The sequence below is a fragment of the Cololabis saira genome, chromosome 15 (genome assembly GCF_033807715.1).
Source record: "Cololabis saira isolate AMF1-May2022 chromosome 15, fColSai1.1, whole genome shotgun sequence".
Lineage (NCBI taxonomy): Eukaryota > Metazoa > Chordata > Actinopteri > Beloniformes > Belonidae > Cololabis > Cololabis saira.
In genome coordinates this window covers 43,462,359-43,477,711 of record NC_084601.1, presented here as the reverse complement: position 1 = coordinate 43,477,711, position 15,353 = coordinate 43,462,359, and the positions used below count along the sequence as shown (strand labels likewise).

At 40.3% G+C, this 15,353-nt stretch overlaps 1 protein-coding gene across 1 annotated transcript in view; it reads right to left on the bottom strand.

Annotated features, from left to right (window-relative positions):
* LOC133460965 (trafficking protein particle complex subunit 9-like) overlaps positions 1–15,353 on the bottom strand; it is a 162,012-nt gene that overhangs the window by 28,334 nt on the left and 118,325 nt on the right. The window contains exon 21 of the mRNA XM_061741675.1: positions 5,590–5,767. Within this exon, the coding sequence (XP_061597659.1) occupies positions 5,590–5,767 (178 nt within the window). The remainder of the gene's footprint in view (positions 1–5,589; positions 5,768–15,353) is intronic.

Genomic DNA, 15,353 nt, shown 5'->3' with positions numbered 1-15,353 from the left:
CTGCAGACGGAGAGAGAGTTTCCTGCAGACGGAGAGAGAGTTTCCTGCAGACGGAGAGAGAGTTTCCTGCAGACGGAGAGAGAGTTTCCTGCAGACGGAGAGAGAGTTTCCTGCAGACGGAGAGAGAGTTTCCTGCAGACGGAGAGAGAGTTTCCTGCAGACGGAGAGAGAGTTTCCTGCAGACGGAGAGAGAGTTTCCTGCAGACAGAGAGAGAGTTTCCTGCAGACGGAGAGAGAGTTTCCTGCAGACGGGAGTTTCCTCTGGAGAAGCTGCTGATTCAGCCTAACAGGTTTTCCTGAACAGCTGACACAGCAGCTTTAGAAAACTCACAATATAATGATTTTATTTTCTAACAGCAGGTACGAGGAGACGTGACATCATTCTGGAATAGACTGTAAAATGCTAAAGAGCCTTCGGTAACACAAACGTTACAGCCGTCGAGCTCCCGGTGCCAGAAAATCAATCAATTACTGTTAAACTTCTAATAATGTTCTAAGTCCTAATTATCCGCCGAGTGCCAGAAAATCAATCAATTACCTTTAACTTCTAATAACGGCCGAGTCCTAATTATCCTTTATTTTTTTTTTTTCTGGTGAAAAGGGAAGGCGTCATAAACTTAGGCTTCAGTTTACACCTTTTGGTCCTCGGTTTTTAGTTAAAATTATATATATTATATATATTTTTTTTGGTATATATATATATATATATATATATATATATATATATATATATATATATATATATATATATATATATATATATTTAAAATCCCAGATAAAGGCAGGATTAATTATTGTTTTTGTGGTGGCCCAAAAAAAATATCCTACCTTATGCAAATATAGCCGACTTAAACACAAACAAATAACCTTAAACCAAGTGAAAACTGTGAATTATTTTATTTTTTTATATTTTATTTTTTTATATTTTATATATTTTATATTTTTATATTTTTATATTTTATATTTATACATTTTATATTTTTATATTTATATATTTTATATTTTTGTATTTATTTAGTTTTAGACGTCACTGACGTTATAAAGTTGAGCGACTCGTGTATCAGAGATTCAGCACCACGGACAGCAGCACGGCTTCTCACTAGAAATGTGATGTTAAATTTAAAGTTAAATGTCGTTCGATACGAACAGTAAAATAACGTAGAAGCAGCGGCCGGAGGATTCTGGGGGACAGACTTTTTTGAATTCTGCATCAGAACACGCTGCATCTTTCCCAGAGCGATTACAGATAATATTTATCGATACGCTGTCGCTCCACCGCTCCGCCGCTCCGCTAACGCTGACATTCAGGATAATGGGTCGGCGTTAAAACCCCCGGAGCTGCAGAACCGGCTCCATTAACCTTTCAGGAGACGACGACGTTAATGCAGAGGGAGAATCCTGCTGATCCGTCACCGTGTCCCAGCATGCACCTGGGCCCGGGGGCTTGCATCACTACCATGATGATGATGAGGCTCCCAGCATGCACCTGGGCCCGGGGGCTTCCATCACTACCATGATGATGATGAGGCTCCCAGCATGCACCTGGGCCCGGGGGCTTCCATCACTACCATGATGATGATGATGATGATGATGATGATGATGATGATGAGGCTGAACTTCAGACTCACAGGACACGTTTTCCTCTTTTCATCATCCGACTCAGTTTGGCGGTTTGTTGAGGCGTTAAACCTTCACTAACCAGCCTGATCTCAGGTCACATGACCCCCTGGGCTGAGCTGGGAGGTCATGTGACCAGCTCTGATCCGGGTCTGTGATGTCACAAACCCCTTCAGGAGCCGTATAAACTCTCAGTTTTAACTAGAAAATGTCAGGAAATGTTGATATGGGCATGCCTTACTGCCCATTCGTCCCCTCTTGCTGCTTTTGTTTGGTGCTGTAGAGGTTGTGTTTGGGGTGGTACTGGTTGTGTTTAAGGTTGTTTTGGTTGTGTCGGTGGTGGCTGCCACATTTACAGATGATTTATTCATATTCTCCTCCATAAAAATGCATAGGTTTCTGTTGCCATGGTAACAAGCCCCATAGGATAGAATGGGACAATTTGGCTTCAATATCTCAAAAGCTGTAAACGACAGCGTGATGAAACCTCAGTATGTTGGAGTCCACACAGTCCCGAGTCTTTTAACGTTGGATCGATTTCTCTGCGATATCGTGTTGCCGAGCAACAAGCGTTCAAATTTTCGTTAGCATTATAATTAGAATTATAATTAGGTCTCCCTTGCAAAAGAGATCTCGTATCTCAATGGGACTTCCTGGTTAAACAAAGGTTAAATAAAAAAAAAAAAAAAAAAAAAAGAATAGTTAAATATCTCAAAAAGCGTAATAGTTAGCATGATGAGCAGAGCCGGATTAAATAAATGGACTACACTAGGCAGACTGTGATTTTTGGGCCCCCCTCCATCGATGTTATTTATGAAATCTTAAACTTACCAAAGTTACTAATAAAAGCGTAGCTCACGCGCGCGAAATTTTTGGGTTTTTCGGGTCGGATCAGGTGTCTATATGCGCAATTTGAACTCTCCAATGAGCAAAATACTGGATACCTTCCCCTGCCTCATCATCATCTCTTGCCTCGACGCGGGGCCCCACGGCTGCTTGAGACCCGGGCGGATCGGTGATTTTTGTAACAAATTTATCAAACGTGCCTTTCAGAGAGGCATTAAACTCTTCCATTTTCTTTTGTTTTTTTATATTTTCATCCCCTGATGGAAATTTCCTGAATCTGTCTCGTTCTCTCGACATTGTGTGACAGTTTGTTCCAACTCCACCGTCTGGATCAGAGCAGCTTGTGTCTGCGCTTGGTCTGATCAGTTGTATTGAACAACAGACACATATTTATTGATATGCACAGACTAGTACACATTTAGGTCTGTAATGGAACGTGACTGTTGATATTTATAAGGAAAAAAAAAAAAATTGGGGAAAAAAAAAAACGGCCCATAGCGCCAGGCCCCTTGGGGCGCCAGGCCCCGTGCGGTCGCACGGTTCGCACATCCCTTGCGGCGGCCCTGTGCGTATGTATGCGTATATATATATATATGTATGTATACTAAATATAGTAATAATGCACATATATATATGCCTTAGGTTTTTACCGGCATGTTATCAACCATTAATATGTGTGCAGACAAAAAAAAAAAAAAAAAAAATATTTTTTTTTTTTTTTTTTTTGTCCCTCTGTCGGGCCCTAGGCACGTGCCTAGTCTGCCTTTGCGTTAATCCGGCTCTGATGATGAGACTAAAATATATTGTAGTACAACGCGTCCGGGGTTTGTCAATGTTGTAATGATGTACGATAAACCGTTGCCTAGCAACAAGCATCCAAAATAAAATACTTTTTTTTAAATTCAAAGTTAAATATTGCAAAAACTGGAATAATTGGCATAATGATAAGTTCGGCCGAGCAATAAGCGCCACAATTTTCGCCAATTTTTTTTATTTTTGGCATCTAGCGTTGCCACGGTAACACTTTTGACTGAGAAAAGTAATGCCCATCGAGGTAACGATGGAGACGCATCCAACGATGTCTGCCATGCATGGGTGCACGTTGTGGTTCGGGCCGCATTAACGGACGAAAAAAGTGTGCGGAATAAGAATAATAATAAGAAGAAGAAGAAGAAGAAGAAGAAGAAGGAAACTGTTTCTGGATGCTAATAAATTGCCTTCATTTTTCAGGTTTTTTCGGGCGTGTTTTATTTTGTGGGGGATTTTTTTCATCCACATCAGATCAGGTCATGCTGTTCACCCGCTAGTGCGCTGGGATCTTTGTGACTTTAGCTTGTTAGCAAAATGCTAGCAGCATTTCCCTTCGGGCCGTTTTGGACAATTGCAATATTATGTTCAGTATTATGTAATATATATTATGTTCATGCCACGACTTGGCATGAACATAATTACAGGCATATTTAGCGCATTATGTTTTTTTAATCGCTTAATCTATTTTTTAATGTCTAACTTCACTTTTTCTGTTTGAGAGTTGCCTTTATTATGAAATCTGTGTTTGTTGTTGAGTTGTTAAGGGTGGAAAATGATCAGTCACGACTAAATATCGTCGACTTTATCATCTGAGGAAAACCAGACGAGACCAAAATGCTGGTAATGTGACGATAACGATAATTAAATATATAATGCAATATTGTAGAGGAATAAACACCAGACTAAAATATTCAGACTATTCTGACCGAATTCAGACCGAATTCAGTCGACTTTTAGTCGACTGAAACTTGACACGACTAAAAGGAGAATGAACGTGACTAAAACTAATACAAACTAAAATGAGAGCTGGACCTAAAGACTAGAACTAGAACTGAAACAGGCTGACGGAAACAACAGGATCCAGCAGTTTGAGCTGCAGGAAGACGTGAACGCCGACGCTGAGCCATCGCTGGCAGAGCAGATAGAGAGAAAGTCAGGCAGACCTGTCTTTCTTTCTTTCTTTCTTTCTTTCTTTCTTTCTTTCTTTCCACCAGAGTTTAAACCACCGTTGCAGCCGCAGGATCAGCTGAGCTGGATCTGAAGGTGATCCAGCTGGAACCAGCTGGAACCAGCCCTGAAACTAGTCCTGAACGGGTCTGGTGTCGGATCACGTCAGGCTCACGTCAGGCTGACGGGCCGTCGCCGACGGCAACCGCGGTGATGGTGGACGAGGAGGCTACGTAGGACTGACGTAGGACTGACGCAGGACTGACGTAGGACTGACGTAGGACTGACGTAGGACTGACGTAGGACTGACGTAGGACTGACGTAGATGTTCAGACCCCCGACCGTTGGTTACTAAACCACCAGGAATAATAACAGGAATAACTGCAGCCGCTCAGTAACTCTAAGAAGTCACTCGGTACCTTTGTTTCCTCAACATCTATCAGATTAAAAACCTCCAAATTGCTCAATTTGTATCTAGTTCTTTAAATAAAACTCTTCATAACTTTTTTCACAATTTTCCGCCAACTATTAATTTCATAATTATTCAACTCGTAAAGCCTCCCATATGGAGCTAGAACAGTCTCATAATCCACAAATGCACACGCCAATCCACAAATGCACAGGACAAAATTAAAAAATGCACAGACCGATTCACAAATGCACATTTGACAAACCACTGCTACGCCAGCATTGGGACGCTAACGGACGCCAACGGACGCAAACGGACATGAACGGACGCCAACGGAGGCCAAGGGACGCCAAGGGACGCCAACGGACAGACGCCAACAGACGCAAACGGACGGACGGACGGCAACAGACGGACGCCAACGGAGGCGAACAGACACCAACGGACGCCAACGGACGCCAACGGACGCCAACAGACGCCAACGGACGGACGGCAACAGACGGACGCCAACGAAGGCGAACAGACACCAACGGACGCCAACGGACGCCAACAGACGCAAACGGACGGACGGACGGCAACAGACGGACGCCAACGGACGGACGCCAACGGACGCCAACGCAAGCACATCTGGGGCTTTAACGTCCTAGGTCCCCCCCAGATCTCAGGTCTCAGGTCTCAGGTCTTAGGTCCCCCCCCGTTCCCCCTCTAAACCCCCCAGTACCAGACCCCCTAGGGAAGGATATAATGGTCCAGCCGAGGCCCAGCTTGCCGTTGATCCTACACCCTTGGGCGAGCTGCCGCTCCTCCTCCTGCTGCCGGGGGCTGGAGAACCGGTTCTGGTTCTGGTTCTGGTCCTGGTTCTGGTCCTGGACCTGGTCCGGGAGACTCTCAAAGTCAAACTTGTCCACCTGGATGGCCATTCTGGAGAGAGAAAGATGGGGGAGACGGGGGACAAGGATGTCTCAGTTAGTGTGGTGGAAGGGAACCACAAGATAAGAATAAGATAATAATAATAATAATAATAAGATATGAATAAGGGTGAGCATAAAAAATGTAAAAGAGTTAAATGAGTCAGTTAAAAGCCTGATTAAAGAGATGGGTCTTGAGCCTCTTTTTAAAAACATCAACAGTCTCTGCGACCCTGAGGTTCTCCGGGAGGCTCTTCCACAATCGGGGACCATAAAAACGAAATGCCGCCTCCCCGTGTGTGTAGAGACGTGCGCTCTAATCGGGAATCTAGTGGTATGACTTTTATTAGCGATTTGTGCGCACGTTTTCGCACAACGTATGCAAACGTGCGCTTTTTGGGCCATCCGAAACGCATTGGGAGAACTTTGGGGCCTCACCACTCGCACACAGTTACTCTAAAAATTCTGAACCGATTTAGAAAGTTGTAGGCCCTGAATTTAACTACAGTCCTGTGGATTTTCAGAGCGATGGCACAAATAGTTTTCGCACGAAGTGCAAAAATATTTCCAGATTACCAAACTAATGGGGAGATTTTCCCATGTATGTGTGTTGTGAATGTCACAATAGCCTACTGTGGATGGGAGGAGGTCAATAAAAAAAAAACCTAGAAATGTGATTCAAACTTCAAACGGAGGAAAACTTCTCTTCTCTCCAAAACCCCAAACAGTTTTTTCCTAAGATGTAACACTTTTCAAGATATGAGCACTCAAGCGAGGACTGGAAATCACTTTTTCATCAAATCTAGAGTGCGGATGTTGGTTGGTAGAGTGTGAGAAACAGCAAAAAATTACCTGAATTTTTATTTGTAACTCGAGCTCACGGCCAAACCGTTTTTGGTCAGAATGTAGACATAGGTGTTGGTATTCATAAAATGTGACTTTGACAGACGGGGTATGCACAAAATTTAAACGGGGAAGCTAGAGCGACGACAATACCTGCCTCAGTCCCCATTGACTGTAATGTAATCAACAGTTTTCTTCAAAATAATCTCACTCTGTCTTCGCACTGACCTTACTCACTCATTTTAAGGAATATCTGAATAAAATTAAGATTGTCAGAATCTGGGTTAACCGGAACTGTGTGTTGAGTCATACCCCCCCCCCCGCCCCCCCCCCCCCCCCAACACACACACACACACACACAGTAAATAATCCCCAGTAAATGCAATAACCTTTGAATGGTTTGACATAAAGACTGGTGGGTGGTGTCATCGGAATCGGTTTTGAATCCTTGAACATAATTGCTAGAAATTAGCCCCGCCCCTTCATCTGATTGGTTCATATCTGATAGTTCCTACTTTCTGCCATAACTTTTGAATGGTTTGATATAGAGACTCGTGGGTGGTTTCATCCACTAAATGTCCAGGCCTGAAGAATCTACATGAAGTCATACAAGCTTCCACTGCAGCCTGAACATTCACAAGGTGGAGGCCGTTCATCGCTGCTTGCAGCTTTAATTATTATTATTATTATTATTCAGACTGATCTGGGCCCCTGCAGCTCCGGTCCGGAGGCCCCATGCCGGCGTCACCAGGACTGCTAGCTTTGAGCCTCCTCCGTGACTGAGAGGTGAATTATCCGTCTGGGAGGAAGAGAGCGTCTCTGCTCGGAGCAGAAACTGTGATTGATTCCACAGTGAACTCCTCCGTGAGACGAGACCTCATTTACACGTTTCCACAGTGAGTTCAGGTATCGATCGGAGGTTCATCTGTGGATTCCAGCTCCCCGAGGAGGAGGATGGAGCCAGAAACAGCTCAACACGACCGCAAACATCACACAGATAAACGCCTGCAGAAAATATACTCAGTCTGTTTTCATTTTACTAAAAAAAGCCATAAGAAAAAGAAAATCGATCTTTAGACATACAAATGGATTTTTTCAACCCAGTCCTGGTTCTAAACCAGATTTCCTGTTTCCAAAGGTTTTAGTCTAGTTTTAGTCGACGAAAACTCAAAATTTTTTAGTCGACGAAAACTCAAAAAGGTTTTAGTCGACGAAGACTCAAAAAGGTTTTAGTCGACGAAGACTCAAAAAGGTTTTAGTCTAGTTTTAGTCGACGAAGACTCAAAAAGGTTTTAGTCGACGAAGACTCAAAAAGGTTTTAGTCTAGTTTTAGTCGACGAAAACTCAAAAAGATTTTAGTCTAGTTTTAGTCGACGAAAACTCAAAAAGATTTTAGTCGCCGAAAACTCAAAAAGGTTTTAGTCTAGTTTTAGTCGACAAAAACTCAAAAAGGTTTTCGTCTAGTTTTAGTCGACGAAAACTCAAAAAGGTTTTAGTCGCCGAAAACTCAAAAAGGTTTTAGTCTAGTTTTAGTCGACAAAAACTCAAAAAGGTTTTCGTCTAGTTTTAGTCGACGAAAACTCAAAAAGGTTTTCGTCTAGTTTTAGTCGACGAAAACTCAAAAAGGTTTTAGTCGACGAAAACTCAAAAAGGTTTTAGTCGCCGAAAACTCAAAAAGGTTTTAGTCTAGTTTTAGTCGACAAAAACTCAAAAAGGTTTTCGTCTAGTTTTAGTCGACGAAAACTCAAAAAGGTTTTAGTCGACGAAAACTCAAAAAGGTTTTAGTCGACGAAAACTCAAAAAGGTTTTAGTCGACGAAGACTCAAAGATCGATCGGAGGTTCATCTGTGGATTCCAGCTCCCCGAGGAGGAGGATGGAGCCAGAAACAGCTCATACGACCACAAACATCACACAGATAAACGCCTGCAGAAAATATACTCAGTCTATTTTCATTTTACTAAAAAATAATCGATCTTTAGACATACAAATGGATTTTTTCAACCCAGTCCTGGTTCTAAACCAGATTTCCTGTTTCCAAAGGTTTTAGTCTAGTTTTAGTCGACGAAAACTCAAAATTTTTTAGTCGACGAAAACTCAAAAAGGTTTTAGTCGACGAAGACTCAAAAAGGTTTTAGTCGACGAAGACTCAAAAAGGTTTTAGTCGACGAAGACTCAAAAAGGTTTTAGTCGACGAAAACTCAAAAAGGTTTTAGTCTAGTTTTAGTCGACGAAAACTCAAAAAGATTTTAGTCTAGTTTTAGTCGACGAAAACTCAAAAAGATTTTAGTCGCCGAAAACTCAAAAAGGTTTTAGTCTAGTTTTAGTCGACAAAAACTCAAAAAGGTTTTCGTCTAGTTTTAGTCGACGAAAACTCAAAAAGGTTTTAGTCGCCGAAAACTCAAAAAGGTTTTAGTCTAGTTTTAGTCGACAAAAACTCAAAAAGGTTTTCGTCTAGTTTTAGTCGACGAAAACTCAAAAAGGTTTTCGTCTAGTTTTAGTCGACGAAAACTCAAAAAGGTTTTAGTCGACGAAAACTCAAAAAGGTTTTAGTCGCCGAAAACTCAAAAAGGTTTTAGTCTAGTTTTAGTCGACAAAAACTCAAAAAGGTTTTCGTCTAGTTTTAGTCGACGAAAACTCAAAAAGGTTTTAGTCGACGAAAACTCAAAAAGGTTTTAGTCGACGAAAACTCAAAAAGGTTTTAGTCGACGAAGACTCAAAGATCGATCGGAGGTTCATCTGTGGATTCCAGCTCCCCGAGGAGGAGGATGGAGCCAGAAACAGCTCATACGACCACAAACATCACACAGATAAACGCCTGCAGAAAATATACTCAGTCTATTTTCATTTTACTAAAAAATAATCGATCTTTAGACATACAAATGGATTTTTTCAACCCAGTCCTGGTTCTAAACCAGATTTCCTGTTTCCAAAGGTTTTAGTCTAGTTTTAGTCGACGAAAACTCAAAATTTTTTAGTCGACGAAAACTCAAAAAGGTTTTAGTCGACGAAGACTCAAAAAGGTTTTAGTCTAGTTTTAGTCGACGAAAACTCAAAAAGGTTTTAGTCGACGAAGACTCAAAAAGGTTTTAGTCGACGAAGACTCAAAAAGGTTTTAGTCGACGAAGACTCAAAAAGGTTTTAGTCGACGAAAACTCAAAAAGGTTTTAGTCGAGTTTTAGTCGACGAAAACTCAAAAAAGTTTTAGTCTAGTTTTAGTCGACGAAAACTCAAAAAGGTTTTAGTCTAGTTTTAGTCGACGAAAACTCAAAAAGATTTTAGTCTAGTTTTAGTCGACGAAAACTCAAAAAGATTTTAGTCGCCGAAAACTCAAAAAGGTTTTAGTCTAGTTTTAGTCGACGAAAACTCAAAAAGGTTTTAGTCGACGAAAACTCAAAAAGATTTTAGTCGCCGAAAACTCAAAAAGGTTTTAGTCTAGTTTTAGTCGACGAAAACTCAAAAAGGTTTTAGTCGACGAAAACTCAAAAAGGTTTTAGTCGACGAAGACTCAAAAAGGTTTTAGTCTAGTTTTAGTCGACGAAAACTCAAAAAGATTTTAGTCTAGTTTTAGTCGACGAAAACTCAAAAAGGTTTTAGTCTAGTTTTAGTCGACGAAAACTCAAAAAGATTTTAGTCTAGTTTTAGTCGACGAAAACTCAAAAAGATTTTAGTCGCCGAAAACTCAAAAAGGTTTTAGTCTAGTTTTAGTCGACGAAAACTCAAAAAGGTTTTAGTCGACGAAAACTCAAAAAGATTTTAGTCGCCGAAAACTCAAAAAGGTTTAAGTCTAGTTTTAGTCGACGAAAACTCAAAAAGGTTTTAGTCGACGAAAACTCAAAAAGGTTTTAGTCGACGAAGACTCAAAAAGGTTTTAGTCTAGTTTTAGTCGACGAAAACTCAAAAAGATTTTAGTCTAGTTTTAGTCGACGAAAACTCAAAAAGATTTTAGTCGCCGAAAACTCAAAAAGGTTTTAGTCTAGTTTTAGTCGACAAAAACTCAAAAAGGTTTTCGTCTAGTTTTAGTCGACGAAAACTCAAAAAGGTTTTAGTCGACGAAAACTCAAAAAGGTTTTAGTCGACGAAAACTCAAAAAGGTTTTAGTCGACGAAGACTCAAAGATCGATCGGAGGTTCATCTGTGGATTCCAGCTCCCCGAGGAGGAGGATGGAGCCAGAAACAGCTCATACGACCACAAACATCACACAGATAAACGCCTGCAGAAAATATACTCAGTCTATTTTCATTTTACTAAAAAATAATCGATCTTTAGACATACAAATGGATTTTTTCAACCCAGTCCTGGTTCTAAACCAGATTTCCTGTTTCCAAAGGTTTTAGTCTAGTTTTAGTCGACGAAAACTCAAAATTTTTTAGTCGACGAAAACTCAAAAAGGTTTTAGTCGACGAAGACTCAAAAAGGTTTTAGTCTAGTTTTAGTCGACGAAAACTCAAAAAGGTTTTAGTCGACGAAGACTCAAAAAGGTTTTAGTCGACGAAGACTCAAAAAGGTTTTAGTCGACGAAGACTCAAAAAGGTTTTAGTCGACGAAAACTCAAAAAGGTTTTAGTCGAGTTTTAGTCGACGAAAACTCAAAAAAGTTTTAGTCTAGTTTTAGTCGACGAAAACTCAAAAAGGTTTTAGTCTAGTTTTAGTCGACGAAAACTCAAAAAGATTTTAGTCTAGTTTTAGTCGACGAAAACTCAAAAAGATTTTAGTCGCCGAAAACTCAAAAAGGTTTTAGTCTAGTTTTAGTCGACGAAAACTCAAAAAGGTTTTAGTCGACGAAAACTCAAAAAGATTTTAGTCGCCGAAAACTCAAAAAGGTTTTAGTCTAGTTTTAGTCGACGAAAACTCAAAAAGGTTTTAGTCGACGAAAACTCAAAAAGGTTTTAGTCGACGAAGACTCAAAAAGGTTTTAGTCTAGTTTTAGTCGACGAAAACTCAAAAAGATTTTAGTCTAGTTTTAGTCGACGAAAACTCAAAAAGGTTTTAGTCTAGTTTTAGTCGACGAAAACTCAAAAAGATTTTAGTCTAGTTTTAGTCGACGAAAACTCAAAAAGATTTTAGTCGCCGAAAACTCAAAAAGGTTTTAGTCTAGTTTTAGTCGACGAAAACTCAAAAAGGTTTTAGTCGACGAAAACTCAAAAAGATTTTAGTCGCCGAAAACTCAAAAAGGTTTAAGTCTAGTTTTAGTCGACGAAAACTCAAAAAGGTTTTAGTCGACGAAAACTCAAAAAGGTTTTAGTCGACGAAGACTCAAAAAGGTTTTAGTCTAGTTTTAGTCGACGAAAACTCAAAAAGATTTTAGTCTAGTTTTAGTCGACGAAAACTCAAAAAGATTTTAGTCGCCGAAAACTCAAAAAGGTTTTAGTCTAGTTTTAGTCGACAAAAACTCAAAAAGGTTTTCGTCTAGTTTTAGTCGACGAAAACTCAAAAAGGTTTTAGTCGACGAAGACTCAAAGATGGATCGGAGGTTCATCTGTGGATTCCAGCTCCGCGAGGAGGAGGATGGAGCCAGAAACAGCTCAACACGACCACAAACATCACACAGATAAACGCCTGCAGAAAATATACTCAGTCTATTTTCATTTTACTAAAAAAAGCCATAAGAAAAAAAAAAATTGATCTTTAGACATATAAATTGATTTTTTCCACCCAGTCCTGGTTCTAAAGCAGATTTCCTGCCAGAGCAGCATCTCTGGACGAGTCCAGACACACCAGCATCAAAGGTTTTAGTCTAGTTTTAGTCGACGAAAACTCAAAAAGGTTTTAGTCTAGATTTAGTCGACGAAAACTCAAAAAGGTTTTAGTCTAGTTTTAGTCGACGAAAACTCAAAAAGGTTTTAGTCGACGACTCAAAAAGGTTTTAGTCGACGAAAACTCAAAAAGGTTTTAGTCTAGTTTTAGTCGACGAAAACTCAAAAAGGTTTTAGTCGACGAAAACTCAAAAAGGTTTTAGTCGACGAAAACTCAAAAAGGTTTTAGTCGACGAAAACTCAAATGTTTTAGTCGACGAAAACTCAAAAAGGTTTTAGTCTAGTTTTAGTCGACTAAACTCAAAAAGGTTTTAGTCGACGAAAACTCAAAAAGGTTTTAGTCGACGAAAACTCAAAAAGGTTTTAGTCTAGTTTTAGTCGACGAAAACTCAAAAAGGTTTTAGTCTAGTTTTAGTCGACGAAAACTCAAAAAGGTTTTAGTCTAGTTTTAGTCGACGAAGACTCAAAAAGATCGATCGGAGGTTCATCTGTGGATTCCAGCTCGGCGAGGAGGAGGATCTATTTTCATTTTACTAAAAAATAATCGAATAATCGAGAAATATAAATGGATGCCTCCCTCCTACTTCTCCCCTCTGTGGGGTTGCCGGTGGCCTGGGTTCCGGGTTCTTCCTTGTCGGCCTCTGGTCTCGCGGGTGGCGGGGTTGCTCCCCCCCTCCCCCACTATAGATACACTTCAGGTGGAGCTTTGTTTGGTTTATCACACACACACACACACACACACACACACACACACACACACACACACACACACACACACACACACACACACACACACACACACACACACACACACACACACACACACACACAGTCATACACACTGGCTTGTTCACCTGCATGCTTGCTCTGTAGTTTTTGGGGTTAGGTAGCGGTAGCGGTAGCTTAGCTCAGACTGCGATCAGATCTCAAGATTTGGGTCGATTGCCGTTCGTGTTTTGGTCGGCTCCGTGCCGGTTTCGTGTTTTGTTTGTGGTTTTTTTGTTGCAGATTTCCAGTGCTTGACGTTTGTTTCCGTGTGTTCCTGCTTCCTGGATTGGCAGTGGATGTCGTCACCCCCCCCACCCCACCCCCCCCCCAAAAAAAAAACAAAGAAAAAAAAAATCACTGGGTTTGTATGTGTGTATTTATGTATGTGTACGCATATGTATGCGTATATATATGTATATTAAATACAGTAATAATGCACATATATATACTTTTGGTTTCTATCGTCATGGTATCAATCATTAATATGTGTGCAGACAAGGTTAAAAAAATAAAAATAAAAAAAAAATATATAAATGGATTTTTTCCACCCAGTCCTGGTTCTAAAGCAGATTTCTTGCCAGAGCAGCATCTCTGGACGAGTCCAGACTCACCAGCATCAAAGTGAGGAAAAGGCAACTCAATTATCACTTCATAGCCTTTACAACAAAGACACAACACAAATTAACCAACAATTAAGACTTCAAAACCGGCCGGAGACAAAGGGAAGCTGGTGCTGTCGCTGTGCGACCCTTAAATACGTCCCCGTTTGAAGATTACCAGGACCAGCTGCTGGTCTGGCGGTGCGACCCTTAAATACGTCCCCGTTTGAAGATTACTGGACCAGCTTATGTTCCCGACTGAAGTCTAATCTTCAAACGGTTCTGCTGCTTCTCATTCAGCCGTCTTCAAAAGAACACATTACACTTTACACATTACGCAGCTAAACGTCTAAATATACCCCGGCAGAACACAGAAAACAAGCTCGTGGACCGGCCCGCCGCTAGCTAGCTCCAGACACCCCGTTTATGGCAGTTATACAACATTAAAGTTAAAATAGTGGGTCTAGATCAGGGGTGGCCAATCAGTCAGAGCCACGATTGGTTCCTGTGTTCCTGCAAACATCAACTACCCATGATCCTTCACTCTAACTACCCATGATCCTTCACTCTAACTACCCATGATCCTTCACTCCCTGCTCTCTGAGACATAAAAATACCATTAGAAAACGGAAAATTGTACTTCAACATTAATCTCGTCATTTCGACTTTTTTCTCCACATTTTTACTTTTTTCTCGACATTTCGACTTTTTCTCGACATTTCGACTTTTTTCTCGACATTTCGACTTTTTTCTCGACATTTCGACTTTTTCTCAACATTTTGACTTTTTTCTCCACATTTCGACTTTTTTCTCGACATTTCGACTTTTTTCTCGATGTTTTCGACTTTTTTCTCGACATTTCGACTTTTTTCTCGACGTTTCGACTTTTTTCTCAACATTTCGACTTTTTCTCAACATTTTGACTTTTTTCTCGACATTTCGACTTTTTCTCAACATTTTGACTTTTTTCTCGACATTTCGACTTTTTTCTCGACATTTCGACTTTTTTCTCGACATTTCGACTTTTTTCTCCACATTTCGACTTTTTTCTCAACATTTCGACTTTTTCTCGACATTTCGACTTTTTTCTCGACATTTCGACTTTTTCTCAACATTTCGACTTTTTTCTCCACATTTCGACTTTTTTCTCTATGTTTTCGACTTTTTTCTCGACGTTTCGACTTTTTTCTCAACATTTCGACTTTTTCTCAACATTTTGACTTTTTTCTCGACATTTCGACTTTTTTCTCGACATTTCGACTTTTTTCTCGACATTTCGACTTTTTTCTCGACATTTCGACTTTTTTCTCGACATTTCGACTTTTTTCTCGACATTTCGACTTTTTTCTCGACATTTCGACTTTTTTCTCCACATTTCGACTTTTTTCTCAACATTTCGACTTTTTCTCGACATTTCGACTTTTTTCTCGACATTTCGACTTTTTCTCGACATTTTGACTTTTTTCTCGACATTTCGACTTTTTTCTCGACATTTCGACTTTTTTCTCGACATTTCGACTTTTTTCTCGACATTTCAACTTTTTTCTCGACATTTCGACTTTTTTCTCGACATTTCGACTTTTTTCTCCACATTTCGACTTTTTTCTCAACATTTCGACTTTTTCTCGACATTTT